Source organism: Hemitrygon akajei, chromosome 22 (genome assembly GCF_048418815.1).
Source record: "Hemitrygon akajei chromosome 22, sHemAka1.3, whole genome shotgun sequence".
NCBI classification, from domain to species: Eukaryota; Metazoa; Chordata; class Chondrichthyes; order Myliobatiformes; family Dasyatidae; genus Hemitrygon; species Hemitrygon akajei.
Window position 1 is genome coordinate 29,349,881 of NC_133145.1, and position 22,226 is coordinate 29,372,106.

Consider the following 22,226-nt stretch of genomic DNA (forward strand, 5'->3'; position numbering starts at 1 on the left):
GTGCAACACACACAAAATTCTGGAGGAACTTAAGCGGTTTGGTAGCATCCATGGAGGGGAATGCACAGTTGATGTTTCAGGCCAGGACACTTCACCAGGGTTGGAAAGGAAGAGGGCGGCAGTCAGAATAAGGATTTGGGAGGAGGGAAGCTAGTAGGTGATAGGTGAGTCCAGGTGAAGAGGAAGGTGGATGGGGATGAAGTAAGAATCTGTGAGTAGATAGGTGGAAGAAGTAAAGGGCTGAAGAGGAAGAAATCTAACAGGAGAGGACAGTGGATCATGGGAAGTGATGGGCAGGTGAGGAGAAGAGAAGGGGAGAGAGGATAACCAGAATGAGGAATGGAAAAATAGAGGAGGGAAGCGAGGGAAGTTGGGAAATGAGAGAAGTTACCAAGGTAGAGATGTCGATGTTTATGCCATTAGGGTGGAGACTACTTTGACTATTTATTCCCCTCCATAGATGCTACCTGCCTTGGTGAGTTCCTCCAACATTTTGTGTGTATTGCTCAAGATTTCCAGCATCTGTAGAATCTCTTGTGTTTAGAACTCATAGTGAACATTTATAAAATACAGTTCAAATCAACTATACTGTGTCAAGAAAAGATGTAAAAGTTTAGAGACTGTTTAATTAAAAAGGTTGCAGGGAGGAGCTGACATGAGTAGTTGCTAAAATTAATCCAGGGATGAGAGAATAGAGTTGTGTGGATAGACTCTGGAGAAGCGGAAGTTGTTCAGCTCGAAGCAGAACAAGTGAGGAAGTTTGATAGATGTATTTGTGATCATGATGAGAAAGGCAGAGTTGATGGAGAGAAAATCTGTATTGGTGGAGAGATCAAGAAAATAGGACAGAGATAATTAGGAAAAGGGGTAGCATGGTAGCATAGTGGATAGCACCACCCTAAAGGGGGCGGTGGCAGGTTCAATTCCTGCCACTGTCAGTAAGGAGCTTGTACTTCTCCCTGTAACTGTGTGAGATTCCTCCAGGTGCGCGGTTTCCTTTCACATTCCAAAAGATGTACAGAAGGGTTAATAGGTTAATTGGTCACATGGTGTAATGGGGCAGCATGGGATTGTTGGGCCAGAAGAGCCTGGCACCATGCTCTATCCCTAAATAAATAAATCATTTAAAAAAGGAATTAAAGATGACATGAGGGAACACTTTTTTGACACTGCCTGTGTGGTAAGGGCCTGGGGCCCGTTGTGAGAGGAGGCAGATTCTGATGTAGAATACAAAAGGGATGTAGATAAAAAAACTTGCAGAGTGACAGGTAAAATGCATTAGAGTGGGACTAGATGCACCATGGAGTCAGTATCAAGTTGACAGGCTGAGTGACCTGCTTTAATGCTGTAATCTTTCTTGATTTTAGAAAATCTTGGTGCCAAAGATGCTACCTGTTCCTCACTGAAATTAACATCAATTAATTAATTTTTCTGTGAACATGGAGCCTGGGGGTGATGTTTCTGATCGAATGATGAGCATCAAATTGAGAGGTCCTCTGCAGCCATTTGGAAAGATTCTACGGCATGAAACTTTAGAGTCAATGTGACATTGCCATCCGTGGAGAGAGCAATCCAGGTGTGAGGGAGTAGAGACAGGTTTCCCTGCAGAATATCTCCTATCTCAGCTTTGGCCACCTTCAAAACGTGAGCCTTCAGTCAAAATTATTGGTGATAATGTTACCATATGAAGCTTAACCCCTAGAGTGAGTGAAAAAGAGTGTTTTAAAAGCTGTGGATTGTCTGATGCTTAAACAATAAACATCACATCAGTTTGAATCTTCAGTCTACTTTCCAATCGAGCACAGCACTCTTTTGTGAGCAGAGCCTGGAAATTTACTGTTATAATTCAAAATAAATGATTTTAATGTGTTACAACTCTAACAATGCAATTTAGTGTGAAATGTTGATAGAGTGTGTGTGGAGAGAGAGAGAGAGAGAGAGAGAGAGAGGAAGGGGAGAACTAGCTATCAGGTCACCATTTCGATGTCAATATTAATAAGAAGAGCCAAGTGGGGCCAAACAAAAAAGTGAAAAGGAGAAAGATGGGTCTACAATCTTCTCAATATCTTTCCATTTCTTTATATGCACAGTGACGGATTCTAACCTCAGAGTAGTGAGGGTATCACAGTATTCATCATAGCTTTGAATTTGAAACATTACTTTTATTTACAACTCTAAATGTGAATGCATTCAGGAAACAGAACAAAATAATCAATTTATTTCTGTTAATCTGTCAGAGAAACACAACTCTTACTTTGGGTGCTAGGTACTAAAGAACAAGGGCCTAAGTTTTATTTTGTATGTGCCTATTATTTTTAAGCTTCATCCCCCATGATTTCAGGCATTCAGTTGGAGCTATTTTCTGTATTTATAAAGAAGTCACCAGAATGGAAAGAGTTAACTGTGTCCTGACGTTCTGTTTCTTGCATACAGTATTCCAGGTGTGGTTCACATTTTTCAGGTGACGGGGCCCATAAACTGCTTTTCAATGGCTGATCCCGCTTGCTCAACAATCGAAGAGCAGCTCACTTGCTCTATCTGCTTGGATTTGTTCAGATCTCCAGTGACTACATCTTGTGGACATAACTTTTGTAAAGACTGCCTTGAGCATTTCTGGGAAATGATCCATATTCACAGCTGCCCGCAATGTAGAGAAACCTTCGACCCGAATCTACCTCTGCAGAAGAACGCGGCTTTAAATGGCTTAGTGGAAAAGTGGAAAAAGGACATCGCAGAGACGCAGAAAACTGAGTGCAAAGCTGAACAAGAGACCGACGAGAAACAGAACTGCCAGACGGGGTGCGAGGAGAAGCAGGCTGAACTGCGACGAGGTGAGGACTGTCAACAAGAGTTGGCTTGTAAACCACAGGAGGAAAATGAGGAGAGAAGAAACGCTGAGTTAGAAAGTGAGAACACAATCAAAGACGAGCAAGGAGACAATCCTCTCACTGATCCTGATGAAGTTCTCTGCGATTCCTGCATTGACAAGAAATTAAAAGCTGCAAAGTCTTGTCTGACCTGTATGGTTTCATACTGCGAAGCTCATCTGAGACCTCACCTTGAAAACACTGCCTTCAAGAATCACAAGCTGATCAACCCCATGAAAGACATCGAACAGGGAAAATGCTGTCTGCATGACCAGTATTTGGAGTTCTTCTGTAAAAATGATCAGAGCTGTGTCTGTAAGGAATGCACGCTGGACAAGCATGCATATCACGAAATCATTCCTGTTGCAAGGGCAAAGGCCGAAAAAGAGGTCAGTGTGAGAAACTCTTGAAGGGTGGTGAGGACAGGGGGAATGAGCAAACTAATCCGTCTCAGTTTTCTGAAAACTGAAAACGCAGCAAATGAGCTCCTTCACAAGAATTCAATCAATTAACAGTGAGCCTTTTTACACCCACTCTGTATGAGTTTAATTTAAACTTCAATACAAACTCATCACAAGGTTCCTGTTGTAGTGTTGGATAAAAAGGAATTTCAATTAAGAATTTAACTTGAAATCTAGATCTAAACTGAATCAAAATCAAACCAGGATTTAAACGGTCAATAAGATCACAGTGAAATGTGCTGTTTCCTTTACCAATGGTTTCTGGGATGGTAATTCAGAAGCCGGAGGTTTCATTTCTTATTCTTTGTAAATACTTCCTTTTTAATAGTATTTGTTTGGGCATGACTTAGAACACAAGGTATGTACATCTGACAGGATTTATGCTGAATACATTTTGTGGGGGAGATATAAATCAGTTAATTTCAACATCCTCCCTTCACCATTTTTTTTCAGCTTGACTGCTAAACTCAGTAGAGGCAAAAGATCCAAACGCACCGCTTAAAAGGGACAATTCCTCTGCCATCTTGGCCGATAATCATCACAAATCCCCTTAAAAATAATTTATCATTTTCTTACTATTCTTTAAGTGCACTTATTTTATGCAAATAATGATTGAGACTCCAACGCTACAGCAGCGACCCACACTGTCAGCCAGAAAACAGTTTGGGGTGTCCTACAGTAATGAAAGAGGGCTGATTAAAACAAGTTATAACCTCATTTTCTGAGGGCTAAGGGACACCTGACCTAAGGCAGTGGGAGGGTTTGTTTCTTCTTGTTTTGAATAAGGGCCTGGACTTGAAATATGAACTACTTTCCTTCTGCCTTAGAAGCAACGTGTTTGAAACATAAATAGGTTTAACCTTCTGAATAGATATTTTACGAAGTCCCATATTTTGCTGACAAGAACTTAAAAATGCTTAAGAAAGATCATATACATTGGAATTCTTCTTGACACTTCGACAAAGGAATTGTCTTCAGAAAACACCGAGTGAATTTCGGCTAAATTAATGCTACACTTCTCTAGACGATATTGGCAGATGAAATATAGTGCAGGGAAGTGTATGGTCAGGCAGTTTGGTAGAAGGAATAATGGAGTAGAGTATTTTCTAAATGGGGAGAAAATTCAAATACCAAAGGTGCAAAGGGACCTGGGAGTCCTTGTGTTGGATTCCCTAAAGGTTAACTTGCAAGTTAAGGCAGTGGTAAGGTAGGCAAATACAGTGTTAGCATCATTCTGAGGGGACTAGAATTTATGAGCAATGATGCAATGCTGAGGCTTTATAAGGCATTGGTCAGATGGCATTTGGTGTATTGTGAGCAGTTTTGCGCCCCTTATCTCAGAAAATCTGCGCTGGCATTGGAGAGGATCAAGAGCAGGTTCACGAGAATGATTCTGGGAATAAACGGGTTAACATATGAGGAGTATTTGGTGGTCCTGGGGCTGTACTCACTGGACTTCAGAAGAAGGAAGGGGGGATCTTGTTGAACCCTATTGAATATTGAAAGGCCTAGATAGAGTGGATATGGAGAGGATGCTTCTATAATGGGTGCGTCTAGGACTAGAGGGCATCGCATGTGGAGACCAAGTCATTGGGTATACTTAAAGTGGAGGTTGATCGATTCTTGATTGAACAGGGTGTCAAAAGTTACGTGGAGAAGGCAGGAGAATGGAATTGAGCAGAATAATAAATCAGCCATGGTGGAATATTGGAGAAGACTTGATGGGCTGAATGGCCTAATTCTGCTCATATCTCTTATGATCTTATGCTCTAAACCTTCAAAATCTCAAACCACCTAAAGCAGATGTTGGTATTGACAAAAAGCAAATATAAATCATTGGGAAGTTTCAAACACACTGTTAATCCTATTGGGGCAGAGAACTGCTTCATATAATGATTGGAATGTCTCTGAATTGAAGAGTTTAGTACCCAAATGCAGTAAGGTAGAAGGTAAAAGTGACTTGACTTGACTGGACTTGAGATGAAAACAAAACTGTAGATGCTGGAAATCTGAAATTTAAACAATAATTTCAGGCCAGGTAGCATCTATGGAAACATAGAAACATAGAAAATAGGTGCAGGAGTAGGCCATTTGGCCCTTCGAGCCTGCACCGCCATTCAGTATGATCATGGCTGATCATCCAACTCAGAACCCTGTACCTGCTTTCTCTCCATACCCCCTGATCCCTTTAGCCACAAGGGCCATATCTAACTTCCTCTTAAATATAGCCAATGAACTGGCCTCAACTGTTTCCTGTGGCAGAGAATTCCACAGATTCACCACTCTCTATGTGAAGAAGTTTTTCCTCATCTCGGTCCTAAAAGGCTTCCCCTTTATCCTTAAACTGTGACCCCTCGTTCTGGACTTCCCCAACATCGGAAACAATCTTCCTACATCTAGCCTGTCCAATCCCTTTAGAATTTTATACGTTTCAATAAGATCCCCCCTCAGTCTTCTAAATTCCAGTGAGTATACGCCTAGTTGATCCAGTCTTTCTTCATATGAAAGTCCTGCCATCCCAGGAATCAATCTGATGAACCTTCTTTGTACTCCCTCTATGGCAAGAATGTCTTTCCTCAGATTAGGGGACCAAAACTGCGCACAATACTCTAGGTGCGGTCTCACCAAGGCCTTGTACAACTGCAGTAGAATCTCCCTGCTCCTGTACTCAAATCCTTTTGCTATGAATGCCAACATACCATTTGCCTTTTTCACTGCCTGCTGTACCTACATGCCCACCTTCAATGCTGTTGTTATTTTGCATTTAATTACTGTATGCAGACAAGGAAATATAAAGATCTTGGGTTTACCTAGTAGATTATCCTGATGTGTAGAAGCAAGACGGGAAGCATCTTAGTGAAAACTCATGATTATTAACTCCATAAGACAGTGAATAAATTTGAGCCCATTTTCATTAATTAAATTAAATCTTAGTTTTCTGTGAAAAATCTTTGTAATAGGCATGTAAGTGTTTTCATGATCCCTGTTCCAGCAGATATCAAGTTATTCCCCTGGAATATTACAGTATTAGAGCAACTCTGTTTAGATGAGGTAATTTAAATGAATTCTCATGCTTATGGCATTTCTCAGACCAGACCTGCAGATCTCCCTTTCAAAAGAGCCAAAAATATATTGCCTTATCTCAATGTGGCTGTGTTGTGGTTTGGCCATATGACTGTGTATCCACAACCAACCACTTTTCCATTTGCCCACTTTACTGCTTTTCAATTGGTTTAGATGTTCAAACTAGGGTCTGACCACTTTTCCTTTGACTCTCCCTTTTCCTATTGGCCCAGGCCTCTTGGCTGTCTCTCAACCTATTGATTCACACTTCAATCCCACTCTGCTCTCTCCATTGGTTCAGAGCTTATATCACTCTAACCAATAATAGTATTCTTCATTTGTTCATCACCTCCATTTCCTGCTCAGACACTTTGAAGATTACTATTTCCTGCTCACTTTCTCCCACTCTCCATGACTTTAGCTGGATTTTAGAGTAATCACCATCTTGCACTGATTTGGATTCAAAACTCATTCATCCAAAATTTCAGGTAGGAACATAGGTAGAACTTACATGGTCTGCAATGTACATGAGGTGTCCATAATTCTTAACCCGTTTGCTGAATCTTGAGAAAAAGGCATTTTGAAATCTGTAGTCAGCCATATTGGTTCTGGAATCTTTGTCACAACAACATACAATTAGGCAGGTATTGTTGGCTTGCTGCTGTGTAACATGGGATAGATTAATTATTGATACATACCGTAGATTCCGGACTACAGAGCGCACCTGATTAAAAGCCGCAGGCTCTAATTTTAGAAATAAAATCAATTTTTTAATTGTAAAGGCCGCACCGGATTTTAGGCCGCACCGCTACTTTTAAATATACATACGTATCGGTAACACAAATTACGTTGCATATACTTTTTTACTGAACAGCACGAACAACATTCCAATATCTCCTAGCGACTGGTAAAAATATATATACTGCAGCCTACCAGGAAAAGTTATTGATCGACTTTAACTTAAAAGCAGCGTTTTCGCTCGGGTCTAATCGGGTCTGACGCGCTTGCGCAACGCGATCGGGTCTAATCGGGTCTGACGCGCTTGCGTAACGCGATCGGGTCCAATCGGGTCTGACGCGCTTGCGTACGCGATCGGGTCTAATCGGGTCTGACGCGCTTGCGTAATGCGATCGGGTCTAATCGGGTCTGACGCGCTCGGGTCTTGCTTTTCTTCGAGTATTTTCCATGTTGATGAGGGTGAGTACAAATGACTGATTTACAATAATTTAATTGTGAAAGTGCGCTTGATTTATTGTACAATTTCATTGGACCTCTGTGAACTACTCATCAATTTTATTGGTCTACTGTTACGAGGCAAAATGTTTACGAGGCGGCATGAAAAAAAACCATGTATTAGCCGCTCTGGATTATAGGCCGCAGAGTTCAAAGCTGTTCAAAATGTGGGGAAAAAGTAGCGGCTTATAATCTGGAATCTACGGTAGTTTGTGCTGACTTTCTTGTACTACTAACCACAGATATTATGCTATTTCATTTAATATAGTACTTAGACAAAATCCACTCTTTGAAGCCAAATGCTTTGGGAGCTTTGTCCCTGACATTACATGCTGGCCATGTCTAAAGAGTGGAGTAGGAAAACCCACCAAATATGATAATTCAATCACAGATTAGTCAAAAATTTGATATGATTAGGTGCTATAAATTCCCATTAAGATGCCCCTTGTCTTCTGTGTCCTTTGTCGCATATTATAACTTCTTATTTCTCATATTGTTATTCCAGAATGAACTCCGGGAAGCAAAACTTAAAATTGACAAGAAAATTAATGTTGCAAAGAATGCAATTGAGAAACTCCAGAATAACTCCTCCTCCATTGTAGTAAGTCAAGAAACTTTCTCCCATCTCATAACTCACACCATCTGCACTTGACATTAACCATCAGCACATAATAGGAGATTAACATTTGTGGTGAAATGTTCATTTCACAGGGAGAGAGAACCATCCCAACATTAAATGCTGAGAATGATTTAACCATATTACCAGATACCAGATTAATATCTACACATTTCCTCCTGGGCTTTCTCTGAAGTCCTTTCCTAAAGGTGCAGTTATCTACTGTGGTGGAATGGCACACATGCAAGTTGACCCCTATTCTTCAACAAAGACCCATATATGACCTAAGAAGATGAATATTACATAGCGACAATGCCTAGCCTGATTCCCTTCATGCTCCATATTCACCCATATACATTTCCAAGCAGAGAGCTTTAAGCAGAAGTTCGGAATGGGAACTCAGTTTGTTTCTTTATCGTGTACAATCCCGCTCTGTCCATTCTGATCTAGGAACATTACAGCCACTCATAACACTATCATCCTATCAAAGGACAAGGCCCATGTCCTCTGTCCGTCTCTATCCTGATGCTCTCGGGAGTGCTGCTTATGACAGTAATATGATGATACTGCAGTTTCACATTATGATAATAACCAGTTTCATTCCTGTCTCATAGAAAGCCTGCCACTCTGTACCGAATTACAGCGAGCAATGTCATCAGGACAAATGCCTGCTAATTGTGACATAAAATCACTGGTCCACAAGCATAGAGGACAAATAAATTCATGTTTCAGCTCACCTGCTGAGAGTTTCCAGCAATATTAGATTTTATTTTGGATTTATAATGTGTGCAGGGTATTTTTCCTAATCATGTCACAGGCAGAACTTTTTTAAAGGTCTATTTTAGCCTGTTTGTTCATTTGAAATAGGCACCCATCTTTCAAATCACATGTTCTAGTGCAGAATAGGCATATTCTATGAGGCAAGTTAACAATACTTGATTTTAATGCTTTGATCTTTTATTTGTTTTAATGCATTATCTGTTCTAGAATTCAGTGTCAGAGGTGAAACCCAACATTGAAAGACAGTTCAGTGACCTCATGGAAGCTGTCCAAAATGCTCAGAAAGAGGTGCTCAAATTTTTGGAGAACGAGCAGTGTGCTTCGCTGAAGCAGGCAGATGGAATTCGCATTCACCTGGAACAGAAGTGTGCTGAGCTGCAAAGGACAAAGGACCAGGTTGAAGCACTGATGAAGCAGAGGAACACAGTGCAGTTTTTACAGGTGAGGGGGGGCCAGACTCGTGGTCAGCATGAATTCACATTGGCAATTATGTCTGAACACTTATTACACTCTGATACTTGCTGTTAACTCTTCCTGCTTTGAGATACCAGAAAAAAAAATAGCCTACTATCATCATCAGTGGATAAAGCTGAGTCAGTTATTCAGAAAGGCAGGATAGAAATATGAAGTTAATTCTCCATCTCAATTAAAAATAAAATATATTTACTTAAACACTACCAATGATATTTTGAACCAAGAACCTTGTTTCTGTGCTGAAATGCTTTTTTTTGTCATTCATGAATAATCTTAAATTATTGTTCAATGTAAAAAACTATTTATTATTAAATGCAGCATAATTCTATTGTTTGCAGAACTACCAAGATTCACTGCTATCACACAGTGAAACTTATAACAACTTCTGCAAATATGTTTTTTGTCAAGCAATGACCATATAAGACATAAGAGCAGAATCAGCTCATCGAATCAGAGAATGGAATCAAGTGGGAAAATAAATCAACTGTGATGAAATGGTCTCCACCATTTATTCTCAGCTGATTTATTATCCCTCTCAACCCCATTCTCTTGCCTTCTCCCCCTAACCTTTAACACCCTTTCTAATCAAGAGCCAACCAAACTCTGCTCTAAATATACCCAATGACTTGGCCTCCACAGCCATCTGTGGCAATGAATTCCACAGATTCCCAACCTTTGGCTAATGAAATGAATCCTCATCACCTCTGTTGAGATGTCCCTAAATTCCAAGGCCATACCTTCTGGCCTGAGACTCCTCCACATCCATGCTTATCCAATGCACGGTTGATACAATACTCTAGAACAGATATATGCTTAGTGAAAGGCATCAGCCTCAGTCTGAGAAATTGACTATGATTAAAATACTAAGGCCAGCTGCAGAGTGATTCACAGAACTTATCTCAACAGAGTTGCTCTCAGGGACTCAAAGAGAGAAAGACTATGGGATTTTTAATGGAAGAGCATGCTGCTTTCCTTCTTTAAAGACAACTCCTACCCCTCTTTGTGGGGTATTCTGACCACAATAGTTCCTGCCCTATGTGCTTATCTCACCAAGGAATATCATTGTATTCAATATCATCACTCAGCTACCAAATCTGTTCTAAACCAGCTGTTGGCGACCACAATAGTGGGAGAATGTGCTCATGCAGCAGATTACCTGCTTGTTGAACTAACTCGCTCACGGCCTTATATGAAACTAAACTGTACTTAGTGCTGTGTCATCCTAACATAAGTTTCAGGCCCTTGATTCAAAAATACCTTAGAAAGAGAACTTTATTTATTGTAAGATTGGTTCACCTTGTAACCGATACTCATGGATTTGGCCTAAATTTTATGTCACCTTTGGTAACATAAATAAAAATTAGAGTATTTTCTTATTTATTTTGCTATTAGAGAGAGTTCTTAAGTTTGATCGGCAGCTCAGTCTGTTTGATGAGATCATATTGGCTGAATGCTGCAAACCTACTGAAGATGACATCAGACAAATTATTGTTGACAATGGAAAAACCAATATTTCAGTGATAGCTAAGTATTTGTGGAAAACATCTTTATAAGTTAGCAGGGAATCTTGCAGGTTTCTGTGATAAGAGATAGACAGATACAACAGCTCTCTTCCTAATTGATGAAACCCATGGAGATGCAGATAAAAACAGAAGGATTCTTCCAGTCCAAGCACATCAAAATCCTTAAAGAAACCAGCTGAACTTTATCACACAATTCTCTGTATATTCATTGCATTTAGCATATTTAAGATTTTTTCAGTGTTCTGTGGAAATTATTCATTTTAGGAATTTTGTGAATGGAAGAAAAATGTGCCAGATGATAAGCTGCCTAGTGTATACATTGGACTGATAGACAAACTTGCTGGAATTAGTGCGGCTGTTTCAGAATCGACAGAGACCATCTTAGAGTTGCTACAGACCTCCTACAAAGAGAAACTAAAGGAATTTGCAAGAGAAGGTCAGTCAGTATTTCTTTTCCTTTTGGTTACATGTAATATTTTTCTTGCTCCGCACTGCTCAGTGTGCAAATTATTCTCTTTCCCACTCCCCCCGCCCAAGAAGCACTGAATGAAATTTATGTCGTAAGTAGATAAATAATTACTTTCACTAGCAATGGGCTGGAAATTGCTGGATCTGGACATCTCAGGTTTAGACTTTATCTTACATCATTAGGCTGAAGCGTTCGGCTCTTGATACTTTGGCTTCTTAGAGTTACAGCTACAGCTATTGATTGGCAGCCCATCCCTCCACCAAAGTCCCGCACCCCTCTTGTCTCTTTGTGTGAGATTACTTGCCAACCATAAAAGCCCTCACCCTTTCCCATCTAAATCTGATTCTTCCTCTTGAAACAAAAACAAAAATTGTCAGAAACATTTAACAGGTCAGGCAGCATCCATAGAAAGAGAAACAGAATTGGAATTGGACTTGTAATTGCCCTATTTTTGTTAGATCTACTGAGATACAGTGAAATGTTTGTCTTCCATACTTTTCCTACAGATCAATTCATTATTATGTGCATTGAGGTAGTACAAAGCAAAACAATAACAGAATGCAGAATAAAGTTTAACAGCTAGAAAGGTAGACACAAAGTACACTGCAGATGCTGTGGTCAAATCAAGGCGTACAAAAAAGCTGGATGAACTCAGCAGGTCGGGCAGCATCCGTTTTTGTACATCTAGAAAGGTAGACAATAAGATACAAGATCATAATGAAGTACTGTAGATTGTGAGATCAAGAGTCTACCTTATTGTACCTGGGAACTATTCAAACTCTGAGAACCCTCATAAGAATTGGGAACAAGAAAAAAGATAGGTTTGTTTTAACTACAAACAAGAGAAAATCTGCAGATGCTGGAAATCTGAGTAACACACACAAAATGCTGCAGGAATTCAGCAGGCCAGGCAGAATCTATGGAAAAAAGTACAGTTGCCGTTTTGGGCCAAAACCCTTCAGCAGGATTGTTTTCGGCCCAAAGTCCTGTCGAAATCCTGCTGAAGGGTTTTGGCCCGAAGTGTTGATAGCACTGTTTTTCTATAGATGCTGCCTGGCTTGCTGGGTTCCTGCAGCATTTTGTGTGTGTTGCTGAGGTTTGTTTTAAGTTACATAGAGAGGCTAGGTGTGAAGGGATGATTAGGAGAGAGGGAATTTCTCAGATAAGGTAATACTGGGGATGCCCTGGGCATAAGTTGCAGAGGACAAGCTGGCCTCCCTCCTTTACACAAGCAAGAAGTCAATAGCCATTGACTATTGGGACTCATAGAAAAATAACATTGCCACAGGATGTGCCCAATTTTCATGGTAATCTTTTTTGCACAATTTGTTTTGTAAACTCATACAGGATTTTCATGTTTATAAAGCTTTGTTTAATGATATATTGCTGTCTAGAATCATTGCAGACCATTATGTTTTATTTCCAGTGTAACCCAAAGGGTGCCGTCAAATTATGTTAGAACAGCAGGACTTGTAGCAAGTTATTTGGTGCAACACTTGATCAAGAATAACCCACTTGGTATTCTCATTGAGGCTATGGTTGGGATATCATTACAGGTTGCCCTGTGGGTATTGGGCCAGCAGAATCATTGCCGATCAGGGAAAGATTGCAAGGGGGTTGATGTAGGGAATAGATGTACTCAGGGAAGTGCACAACTGAAATCTGGAGGTTGTTCAGGGAGCATTTGCATGGGGTTACAAATAGGTTTGTCCCGTTAAGACAAGGAAAGGATGGTGGGCTGAATGAACTGTGATGACAAGCGATATGGAACATCTAGTCAAGAGGAACTATGAAGCATGCTTACAGTTTAGGAAGCAAGGAACAGAGAGAGCTTTGAAGAGCTATAATGTAGCCAGGAAGGACCTTAAGAAGGGACTTAGGAGATCTAGAAGGGGGCATAAGAAGGCCTTGGCAAAAATGATTAATGAGAACCCAAAGGAGTTCTACACATATGAGAATAACAGGAGGATGACAGGAATGATTAAAGATAAAAAAAAGAAACTTGTGCTTGTTGTCAGAGAAGGTTGGCAAGTTTCTTAATGAATACATTGCCTCAGTATTCAACAGTGGAAGGGATTTTGACAAAAGTGAGGACAGTGTAGAACAGGCTAATATGCTGGAACATGCTGATATTAAAAAAGATGTACTGGAAATTTTATCAACATTAGGACAGATAAATCGTTGGGCCAGATGGATATACCCCAGGTTACTATGGAAAGCGAGGGAAGAGATTGCTGTGACTTTGGAGAAGATCTTTTCATCCTCAGTGGCCACAGGAGTAGCACCAAAAAATTGGAAGGTGACAGATGTCATTCCTTTTTCAAGAAAGATAATAGGGATAATCCTGGGAATTATAGACTATCAGTGGTGGTCAAACTATTCTTAAAGACAGTATTAATGAACATTTGGGGAAGCATAGGCTCATTAAAATTAGTCAGCATGACTTTGGGAGGGTCACATTGTGCTTCAAAAGCCTGACTGAACTCTTCAAGGAAGAGACAAAACACACTGATGTGGTGTATATGGATTTTAGTCAGCCATTCAACAAGGTTCCATATGTGATGCTCCTACAGAAAGTCAGGAAGCATAGGAGCTAGGCAAACTTGGCTTTATGGATTCAGAATTGTTTTGTCCACAGAAGCCAGAGGGCAGCAAAAGATGGAGCATTTTCTGCCTGGAGTCAGTGACCAGTAGTGTTCCAAAGGGATCTGTTCTTGGACCCCTGCTCTTTGCGATTTTTATAAATGATCTGGATGAGGAGGAGAAAGGTGCAGATGACACAAAAGTTGATGGTTGTATGGATAGTGTAGAAGGTTGTTGTAGGTTACAATGGGACATTGATAGGATGCAGAGTGACTTAAGAAGTGGTAGATGGAGTTCAATCCGGAAAAGTGTTAAGTAATTCACTTTAGATAGTCGAACTTGAAGACAGATTACAGGGTTAATGGCAGGATTCTTAGTAGTGTGGAGGAACAGAAGGATCTTGGGGTTCATGTCTATAGATCCTTCAAAGTTGCCACGCAAGTTGATAGTGTGGTTAAGAAGGTGTATGTATGTTGGCCTTCAGTAGCTGGAGGATTGAGATCAAGAACTAAAAGGTAATATTATAGCTCTATAAAACTCTATTAGACCACATTTGGAGTTTAGTTGCCTCATTTTAGGAGGGATGTGGAAACTTTAGAGAGGGTGCAGAGGAGATTTACCAGGATGTTGTATGTACTAGTGAGCATATCACATGGGTAAAGGTTGAGTAAACTAGGAATTTTCTCTTTGGAGTGAAAGAGGAAAGGTGACTTATAGGGTGTATAAGCTGATAAGAAACATTGATAGAGTGGTCATCCAGCATCTTTTTCCCAAGGTGGAAACGACTACTGTGTGATTGAAGAAAAGTATAGGGAGTTGTCAGAAGTAATTTTTTTTTTTACACAGAGTGCTGGATGCACCACCAGGGATGGTTGAAGAGGCAGATACTTTAGGGACATTTAAGATACACTTAGATAGGATGGATGAAATTAAAATGGAGGGCAACATAGGAGGGAAGCATTAGATTGATCTTGGAGTTGGTTAGAATGTTGTCACAACATGGTGGGCCAAAAGGACGGTACTGTGCTATACTGTTCTATGTACTATGCTCTATGATGTCAGAAATGACACAGAAATTGGATTGAGCTGAAAGGGGACTGATGCCCATACTTGTCTTGTTGAAATTTCCATACGGAATGATATGACTGATAAACAATCACATACTGTATATCATTTAGTTCAAATCAATTTTTGTTCATTTAGCACAATGAAAAATAATCACCATGTAAATGAATTTCTAAGACTATGTTATATCTTACAAAAGTACAGATATATGTCAGACATGGGGTTTATATTTGGGGCATGCATACGGATATTGAGATGTGAAACTTTGGATCAGGTTGTTGGTAATGAGTTCATTTTTCAGCTGTCATCAAAGACTGTTTTGCTCAGTAGGAATTAATATCTATTTAGATCATTCCCTTTAGCCTCTTGGTTTTGTGTCTGAATGCTTCGGTCTCTCCGTTAGCCATGCTTTAGGACCAACAGTGCTTTCATATAACTGCAAAATTATAACATCAAACAGTGGAATTGAAAATCTAATTGGGAAATTTCAAATAATCATGAAAGTTCCATGTGGTTATTCTATTTTGTCCTTTCAGATAAACTGGGATTCAAAACAACAGTTGCTGTGATTCGTGGTTCAAAACGCTGCCTTGCAAAAAAACAACCAAAAACAAGAAATGAATTTCTGAAATGTAAGAACCTTAAACTTGACTTTGCTTTTGCACCAAATAGTTGGCTCTTCTTGTTTTAAAAGTTGTTTACAACATAATGCTGATTGGAGGGGATATCACTGAAAACACAGATGCTGGAATCTGGAACAAAATGACAGAATGCTGGAAGAACACAATGGGGCAGGCAATATTTGTGGAAACAACGGGTGCAAGTCAACAGTAAAACCCTGGATCAGCACTGGGAGGGAAGAGAAATGATAGTCAGTATGCATCATTATCAGGGATGGGAATGATGGTATAGAGGTTGTTGGGTAATAAATGGAACCAAATGGAACCAAATGGGGAGAGGATGATGGACAATCATGTTCCATTGCCTTTGGTGGTGTTAAAATGAACAGAAAGCAAATAACATTGACTCACATGTGTTTAGTGTTCATGGCCCAAGAATAATTCTTCCTCCTGTATACATACTTGCTTATTAGAAATGCTTATCGTCCTACTGAGGGTGCATGAACATTGCAATAATATAAATTTGGTCAGTTCATTCCTTTAATCCATATTGTTTTCTACTGGAGCACTCCAAAGATATATCAACTGACTCATCTGAATGAGCCATTTTGCAGCCTGACACCAGGTGAATGATTATTCACCACAGTCTGAGTGTAAACTAATTAATCCTGATGTGTAAAATTATTTTGCAATCATGAAAAAGCAGACAGTATTATTTGAGCATCGACTACTAATTAGTATTGATCTACTAATAGGGAGATTTAAGGACCTGTGAAATATGTACAAGAAAAGTAGAGCTATAACTGAAGGAGATTGGATATTATTCTGTTCCCCTTTTCTTAGCATGAATACATCATCCGTTGATTTTCCTAGAGGTCTGTTTCATATTGACAAATGTAACTGTCATCTCCCCTGAGATTTATTATTTTAAATCTTAATTTCTGTGCTTGGATAAAATCAAACAGGCTGTGTATGTCCACATCATTTATGTATTTCTCTTTTGTACTGTCAGCCAAGTTTAGAAGAATCAAACAAGCTTTCTTTATGATGCAGGAAATTGGGACACTATCTCCTTCCCATTCTTAGTGAGTGAGGTTATTAGTCGACCAGATTTATCAGGCAGCAAGTTCAGTGTTGTCAAACATGAGCAAAATTTTGAATTCTAACTTTGAATACATTAACAATTCTTGGACCTGAATTTAAATGTATTGCAACCAAAAGCATTTCTTTTTCTCTTTCTGGCAGTGGGGCCAAGGCACAAACCACAGTACCAAATCATACACAGTACAACAGTACAAGGCACATATAGCACATATTGGATATCAGTAAAATTAGTCATGGAAGAAAGTAGCCCAAATCCCTGAGTCCATGAATGTTGCAGTAGTCTACAGTCGAACACAATACAGTTTGTCTTCTGCTAAGTGAACACTGGGGGGCAGCACTGACTCCAGTATGGACGCTGCACTACAGCACCTCCAGCACTCCAGAGGAACGCCTGACTCTAACGACTCTGCTTGGGCATCTGCAAACAGGCAGTATCGTGGCCTGAGGCCTAGTCCTTCTTACAACCGAGACGCTGCAGCTCCCCTGCCATTCGCTAATAAACCAATGAATTGGACTTGCATTCCACACCATCAATGTCCAACACGACCACGAGAAAAGCGACTAAGACGATCAGTTGCTGTTGGAGTGCATACTTCCTTCATGCACTGATGACTCTCTGTCACAGGCAGTAACATCTCCAAGTACCTCACCATCAACATTTTGGTGGTGGTGAGGTGGATGGGTTATAGAATAGGGGGCACCACTGATCACATAAATGCTTTGGTTATAAGCACAGATTAACATTTGACATCCTCACACACCTAAGTTTTTCCACCATCTATAAGGAGCATGATGAAATACTACCCCACTGGCTGAACAACAGTCAAGAAAGTTAATGCCATTCAGGACAAGCAGCCTGCTTAATTGGTGTCCCATACATTAACTTACGTAAACATTCATTCTCTGCACCAACAAAGCACAGGCAGCATGCACCATCACAGCATGTACCGGAGAGACTCGACTAGTTTATTCTGATCACAGCCTGTACCACACGAGACAAAAACAGCAGGTGGACGTGAACTCCACCAGCTACAGATTCCTTTCCAACCGCATACCATTCTGACTTGGAAACAAACCGTGTTGCCACTCTCCATCGTCAGTGCTTCTAAAATTTTGGAGCACCTGAGCCACCATGACCACAGTGGTTCATGAAGATGGCTCCCCAGCATTTTCCAAGGGGCATTTAGGGATGAGCAAGAAATGCTGGGTTTACCAGTAACACCCCAGATCCCTTGAAATGAAAAACAAAAACCTGGGAAGATGGGATTTGAACTTGAATCTCTAGATTTATTACTTAGTGTGGTAATGTAACTAAAATATCACCGCATCAGGGGATGATGACTGAAGTATTTAATTTCCTTACCTTCATGCGGAGAAGTGCCAAGGATGTTACTTTGTCTTGCAAAACTGTAGAACTAACTTAAGGGGAAAAATGATTCCTTCCTCCTTGTGAATACCTCTTTTAATTTCCAGATGCTGCAACACTGGTGTTTGACCCAAATACGGCTCACAGGTATCTTCGCTTGGTGAACAACAACTGCAAAGTCTCCAACACCTGCCCGTGGCTTCAGCCCTACCCCGATCACCCAGAGAGGTTTGAACACTGGCAGCAGGTGTTGTGCACAGAGAGCTTTTACATGGTCCGATGCTACTGGGAAGTGGAGATCCACGCAGAAGGAACTTACGTTGGCATGACTTACAAAAGCATTGACAGGAAAGGAGCTGAGAGCAATGGCTGCATCACAGGGAATGACTTTTCCTGGTGCATACAGTGGACGGGCAAGGAATTCTCGGTTTGGCATGGTGACGTGGAAGTGCCAGGGAAGGTTGAGAAGTTTAGCCGGATAGGAGTATATCTGGACTATCAAAACAGGGTTCTGTCATTTTATGGAGTGGCAGACACCATGGTCTTGATACATAAATTTGAATCTTCATTCACAGAACCACTATATCCCGCATTTTATCTTCCCAAGAAAGAAGCGTCAGTTTCTCTGGGTGTACTTGGAGAAGATTCATTGACAATTGAAACTGAATAAGATCATCTTTGAGACTGTATGGAACATTGTAGTGCTGTTTATTGGTGATATTACAGGCTGTGTTCAAGTCCATGTTGAAGGTTCTCATTCACCTAATAAGTGTGATGAGTGACGGGGAAGTGTAAAAGGCTATCAAGTCAGTTTGCCACAAATGACAGGTATGAAAACACATTCTCGATACTTGGGCCCCTGATGATCTGTTTTTTTTTTGTTTAACATGAAACATGAAAGTCTGAAGGTAAGATGAATTGAATAGGAAGCAGTAGTATGCCACTCACACTTTGAGGCTGTTCTGCCTGACGCATCATCTTCATAAAACACCTCAGTTCTATATATTTAACCCTAACCTTAATGCTGCAACAGCTGATACGTTATGTACCACCAGGGCTAACCTGATTTTTGTGCTTTTTTGTTATGGTTTGTAACTCCAAAACATTAAACTAATTTAAAAGGAAAAGACAGAGATTCTGAAATGCGAGCCTAACTTAGTTTTTACTTTTAAGTTTTTACTTTAGGCACGCACATATCATGTGGTAACGTCATTATGCAATTCACATATTTTTACGTATAATCCATAATAAATTACATGAACAAATAAGGAATGCTTAATCAACAGCATACTTACATTACTCAAATATTACTGAAATATTAAATATACAACACTCTTCCCTGCTTAGTTATAAACTCCAACTCAATGCAGAATGCATCTCAACTATATATACAGTATACTATCTAATACAACCACTATACAGACATTCACAGCTTAGTAAATCTTTAAATTGTCACATTCAGGTCTAAAGAGGCTTTCTTACTCTTGTGGGATAGCGCATTTCTTGACAGGGGATACAACTTTGCTTTGTGGCTATGAAACAATCTCAGATTCTAGGGCCTCCTTGTGGTGGTTGTCGGAGTTGACTCTGGGACTACTGGAATGGTTCTGACAGCATCATGATGTATGCAATCCACATTATTTTTACATATAACCCATAATGAATTAGCTTAACAAATAATGAAAGCTTAATCAACAGCATATTTACAATATTACTCAAATATTACTGAAATGTTAAATACACAACACTTTCTACTTTTGATTCATAGAAAAGAAAATATTGATAAAGAAACTATTGTACCCACAGCACTTGATACTTGTCAAATCAGTGTTTCCATTTTCTTACTTGGAGATACAGTTTGCTTTGTCTCAGCAGTTTTATAATGATAATTTTGAAATAGTTAGACAGTCTAACATCAACATAATGATTTTTCCCAGTTTCTTCATCAATATTTTGCTTTTCTATTTATCAAATGTAGAAAGCACAAAAACAAAACAAGTTAGCTCTGGTGATACATAATGTATCAGTTCATTCAGCAGGATTCACTATATGCCACTGTGGTGCTTAAAGCCTGGTTGACCTTCCAATCTACAGCTTAGGGAAAGCAGGACCACTGTAGCAGCCCCGATATCCACTGAATACTCGCTGGATAAGTACAATAACTATTGGAGGCATTGGTACATGCAAATGAATCCTTGTTGAAATTTTATAACACTTATAATATCTTTTGTAAAATGATCTGTCCTCAAATGTCCCAGTAAGCTTGTGCTAATTTGATGCATGATTGGGGTGGGAAAGCTGAGTTAGGTAATGTTAATCTCATCTTTGATTTTGTTTCCTCAATCACTCAGTGAACTTCTTATCAGTCTCTCATCTCAACCTTCAAAATCAGGAAGGAAGCCTTTCAAAACTCATCGACCCCCAAATGAGAAGCACATGTGGGTTTGCTGAGGCTGTAAAATCTGACATTTTTGATAAATTATCTTTTTTGACAAACAGATAGGAAAAAGGGCTGAATAATAAATTGTGGAGAAATAAAAGTCAAGGAATGTTTTTAATTAGCAGATTTAAACCCTGCATAGAAACAGCCTTTGACTTAACAGTACGATCAGCATCAAAACATGGTGGTAATGAATTTAAGCCACTGGATATCAATATTTTTCTCCCCAGATTCCTTTCTCCTTCAACTAAGATAACAACACAATTAAAATCAGTAACTGTAAGGTTTGCTTGTTAAAGACTATCTTTAGATTGTTATCCTGCTTAAAATAATTATGATTTCTTGAAGGCTAACTATGTGCACTGCATGCAAACAATTAAATTGCTGGAGAAACTTGGTGTGTCAAGCAGCATCTATAGACACAAAGGAATGGTTGACATTTCAGGTCATAACCCTACATTAGTACTGAGAACAAAGAGGGAAGATAGCCTGTATACTGAGGTGAGATTGAAACAGAGATGATACAGAGGCGACAAGGTGAAATTGAAACAGAGAGGTGAACGTGGAAGGTGAGCATCAGTTGCCTGCCTTTTGATTGCTGGGAGATGGCTCTGCTATCGGAGAGGGGAGAGGCTGCCATTGGGCTTTGAGAATGTTAGCCAGGTTTTCTGCGTTTTGGATGTGGACTTGGACTCTAGAGTTTCTTTTTCAGGATTATAGTTTTTTATATTCTGATTCCCCCCCCCCCCACCTGATCTTTCAAGTTTTTTTGTGCAGGGGAGGGGATTTGGGGGTTGATGTGCCCGCTCTGTTTTTGTTAAATTTTTTTTGTGCATGGAAAAGGGATTAGGGGAGGGTGTTAGTGATCATACTGCCGTACTTTTCTTTCTTGGTTTCACGGCTATCTGGAGAAGAAGAATTTCAAAGTTGTATACTTTGATAATAAATGAACGTCTGAATTTTTGAGAATGGGGGGGTGAGACGGTTGTTGGTAGATAATAAGTGAAACACAGTGATGTGGGAGATGATGGGTAGATGGAGATAGGTAGTTGGGGGGGTAGTTTAGAGACTGGTGATAGGAGTAAACAGATAAGAAAAAGAGTTGGCAGACAGAGTTAGGTGGTTGGGAGGTGGGAAGGAGGTGGGGTTGGTGTGGAAGATAGAGACTGAGCTGGAAAATGCCAAGTGAAAACAGTCAGGAGAGGAATAATGGGCAGATTGGAACTAGATGGGGGAAGAGTTAGGAATGGCAGGTGGGGGAGAAGAAACCCATGTGGATGATGACCAGATGGAAATTGGAAAGGTGAATAATGGGAGAAAGAACCTCAGTGGGTCAGAAGGATGGGAAAATAACACAGTTGATGTGGGATACCTGAAATTTCAAAATTCTAAGTTCATACCCATATGCTGCTGTCTACTCAAATGAATGTTGTTCTTTTAAGTGCATGTGTACTGCATAGTTGATATTCACATAGTTCCAGACCAAATTCCATGTAGAATGTTGCAACATGAAATTTAAAGTTTTATTGAACTAAGAAGAATCAGTTCTTAACTGACAGTTA

General features: G+C 39.9%; 1 protein-coding gene across 2 annotated transcripts; it reads left to right on the forward strand.

The window, feature by feature from the left end:
• The first annotated feature begins 2,481 nt into the window (after positions 1 to 2,481).
• Positions 2,482 to 19,455, forward strand: LOC140714587 (tripartite motif-containing protein 16-like). 2 transcript variants are annotated; one of them, XM_073025897.1, is made up of 6 exons: positions 2,482 to 3,256; positions 8,130 to 8,225; positions 9,228 to 9,461; positions 11,282 to 11,453; positions 15,671 to 15,766; positions 18,332 to 19,455. In XM_073025897.1, exons 1-6 carry the CDS (start codon positions 2,489 to 2,491, stop codon positions 18,892 to 18,894), a joined length of 1,929 nt encoding a protein of 642 aa, XP_072881998.1. In that variant the 5' UTR covers positions 2,482 to 2,488; the 3' UTR covers positions 18,895 to 19,455. The 2 variants fall into 2 exon arrangements, with proteins under 2 accessions (XP_072881998.1, XP_072881999.1); XM_073025898.1 differs by having other exon boundaries at positions 15,695 to 15,766.
• Positions 19,456 to 22,226: the final 2,771 nt, after the last annotated feature.

Bases quoted from the DNA above. Each gene is read 5' to 3' on its own strand.
- LOC140714587 (XM_073025897.1), top strand. From the start codon at position 2,489: ATGGCTGATCCCGCTTGCTCAACAATCGAAGAGCAGCTCACTTGCTCT. The intron at 8,226-9,227 runs GTAAGTCAAGAA...TATCTGTTCTAG, and splicing joins ATAACTCCTCCTCCATTGTA to AATTCAGTGTCAGAGGTGAA. The intron at 11,454-15,670 runs GTCAGTCAGTAT...TTGTCCTTTCAG, and splicing joins AAAGGAATTTGCAAGAGAAG to ATAAACTGGGATTCAAAACA.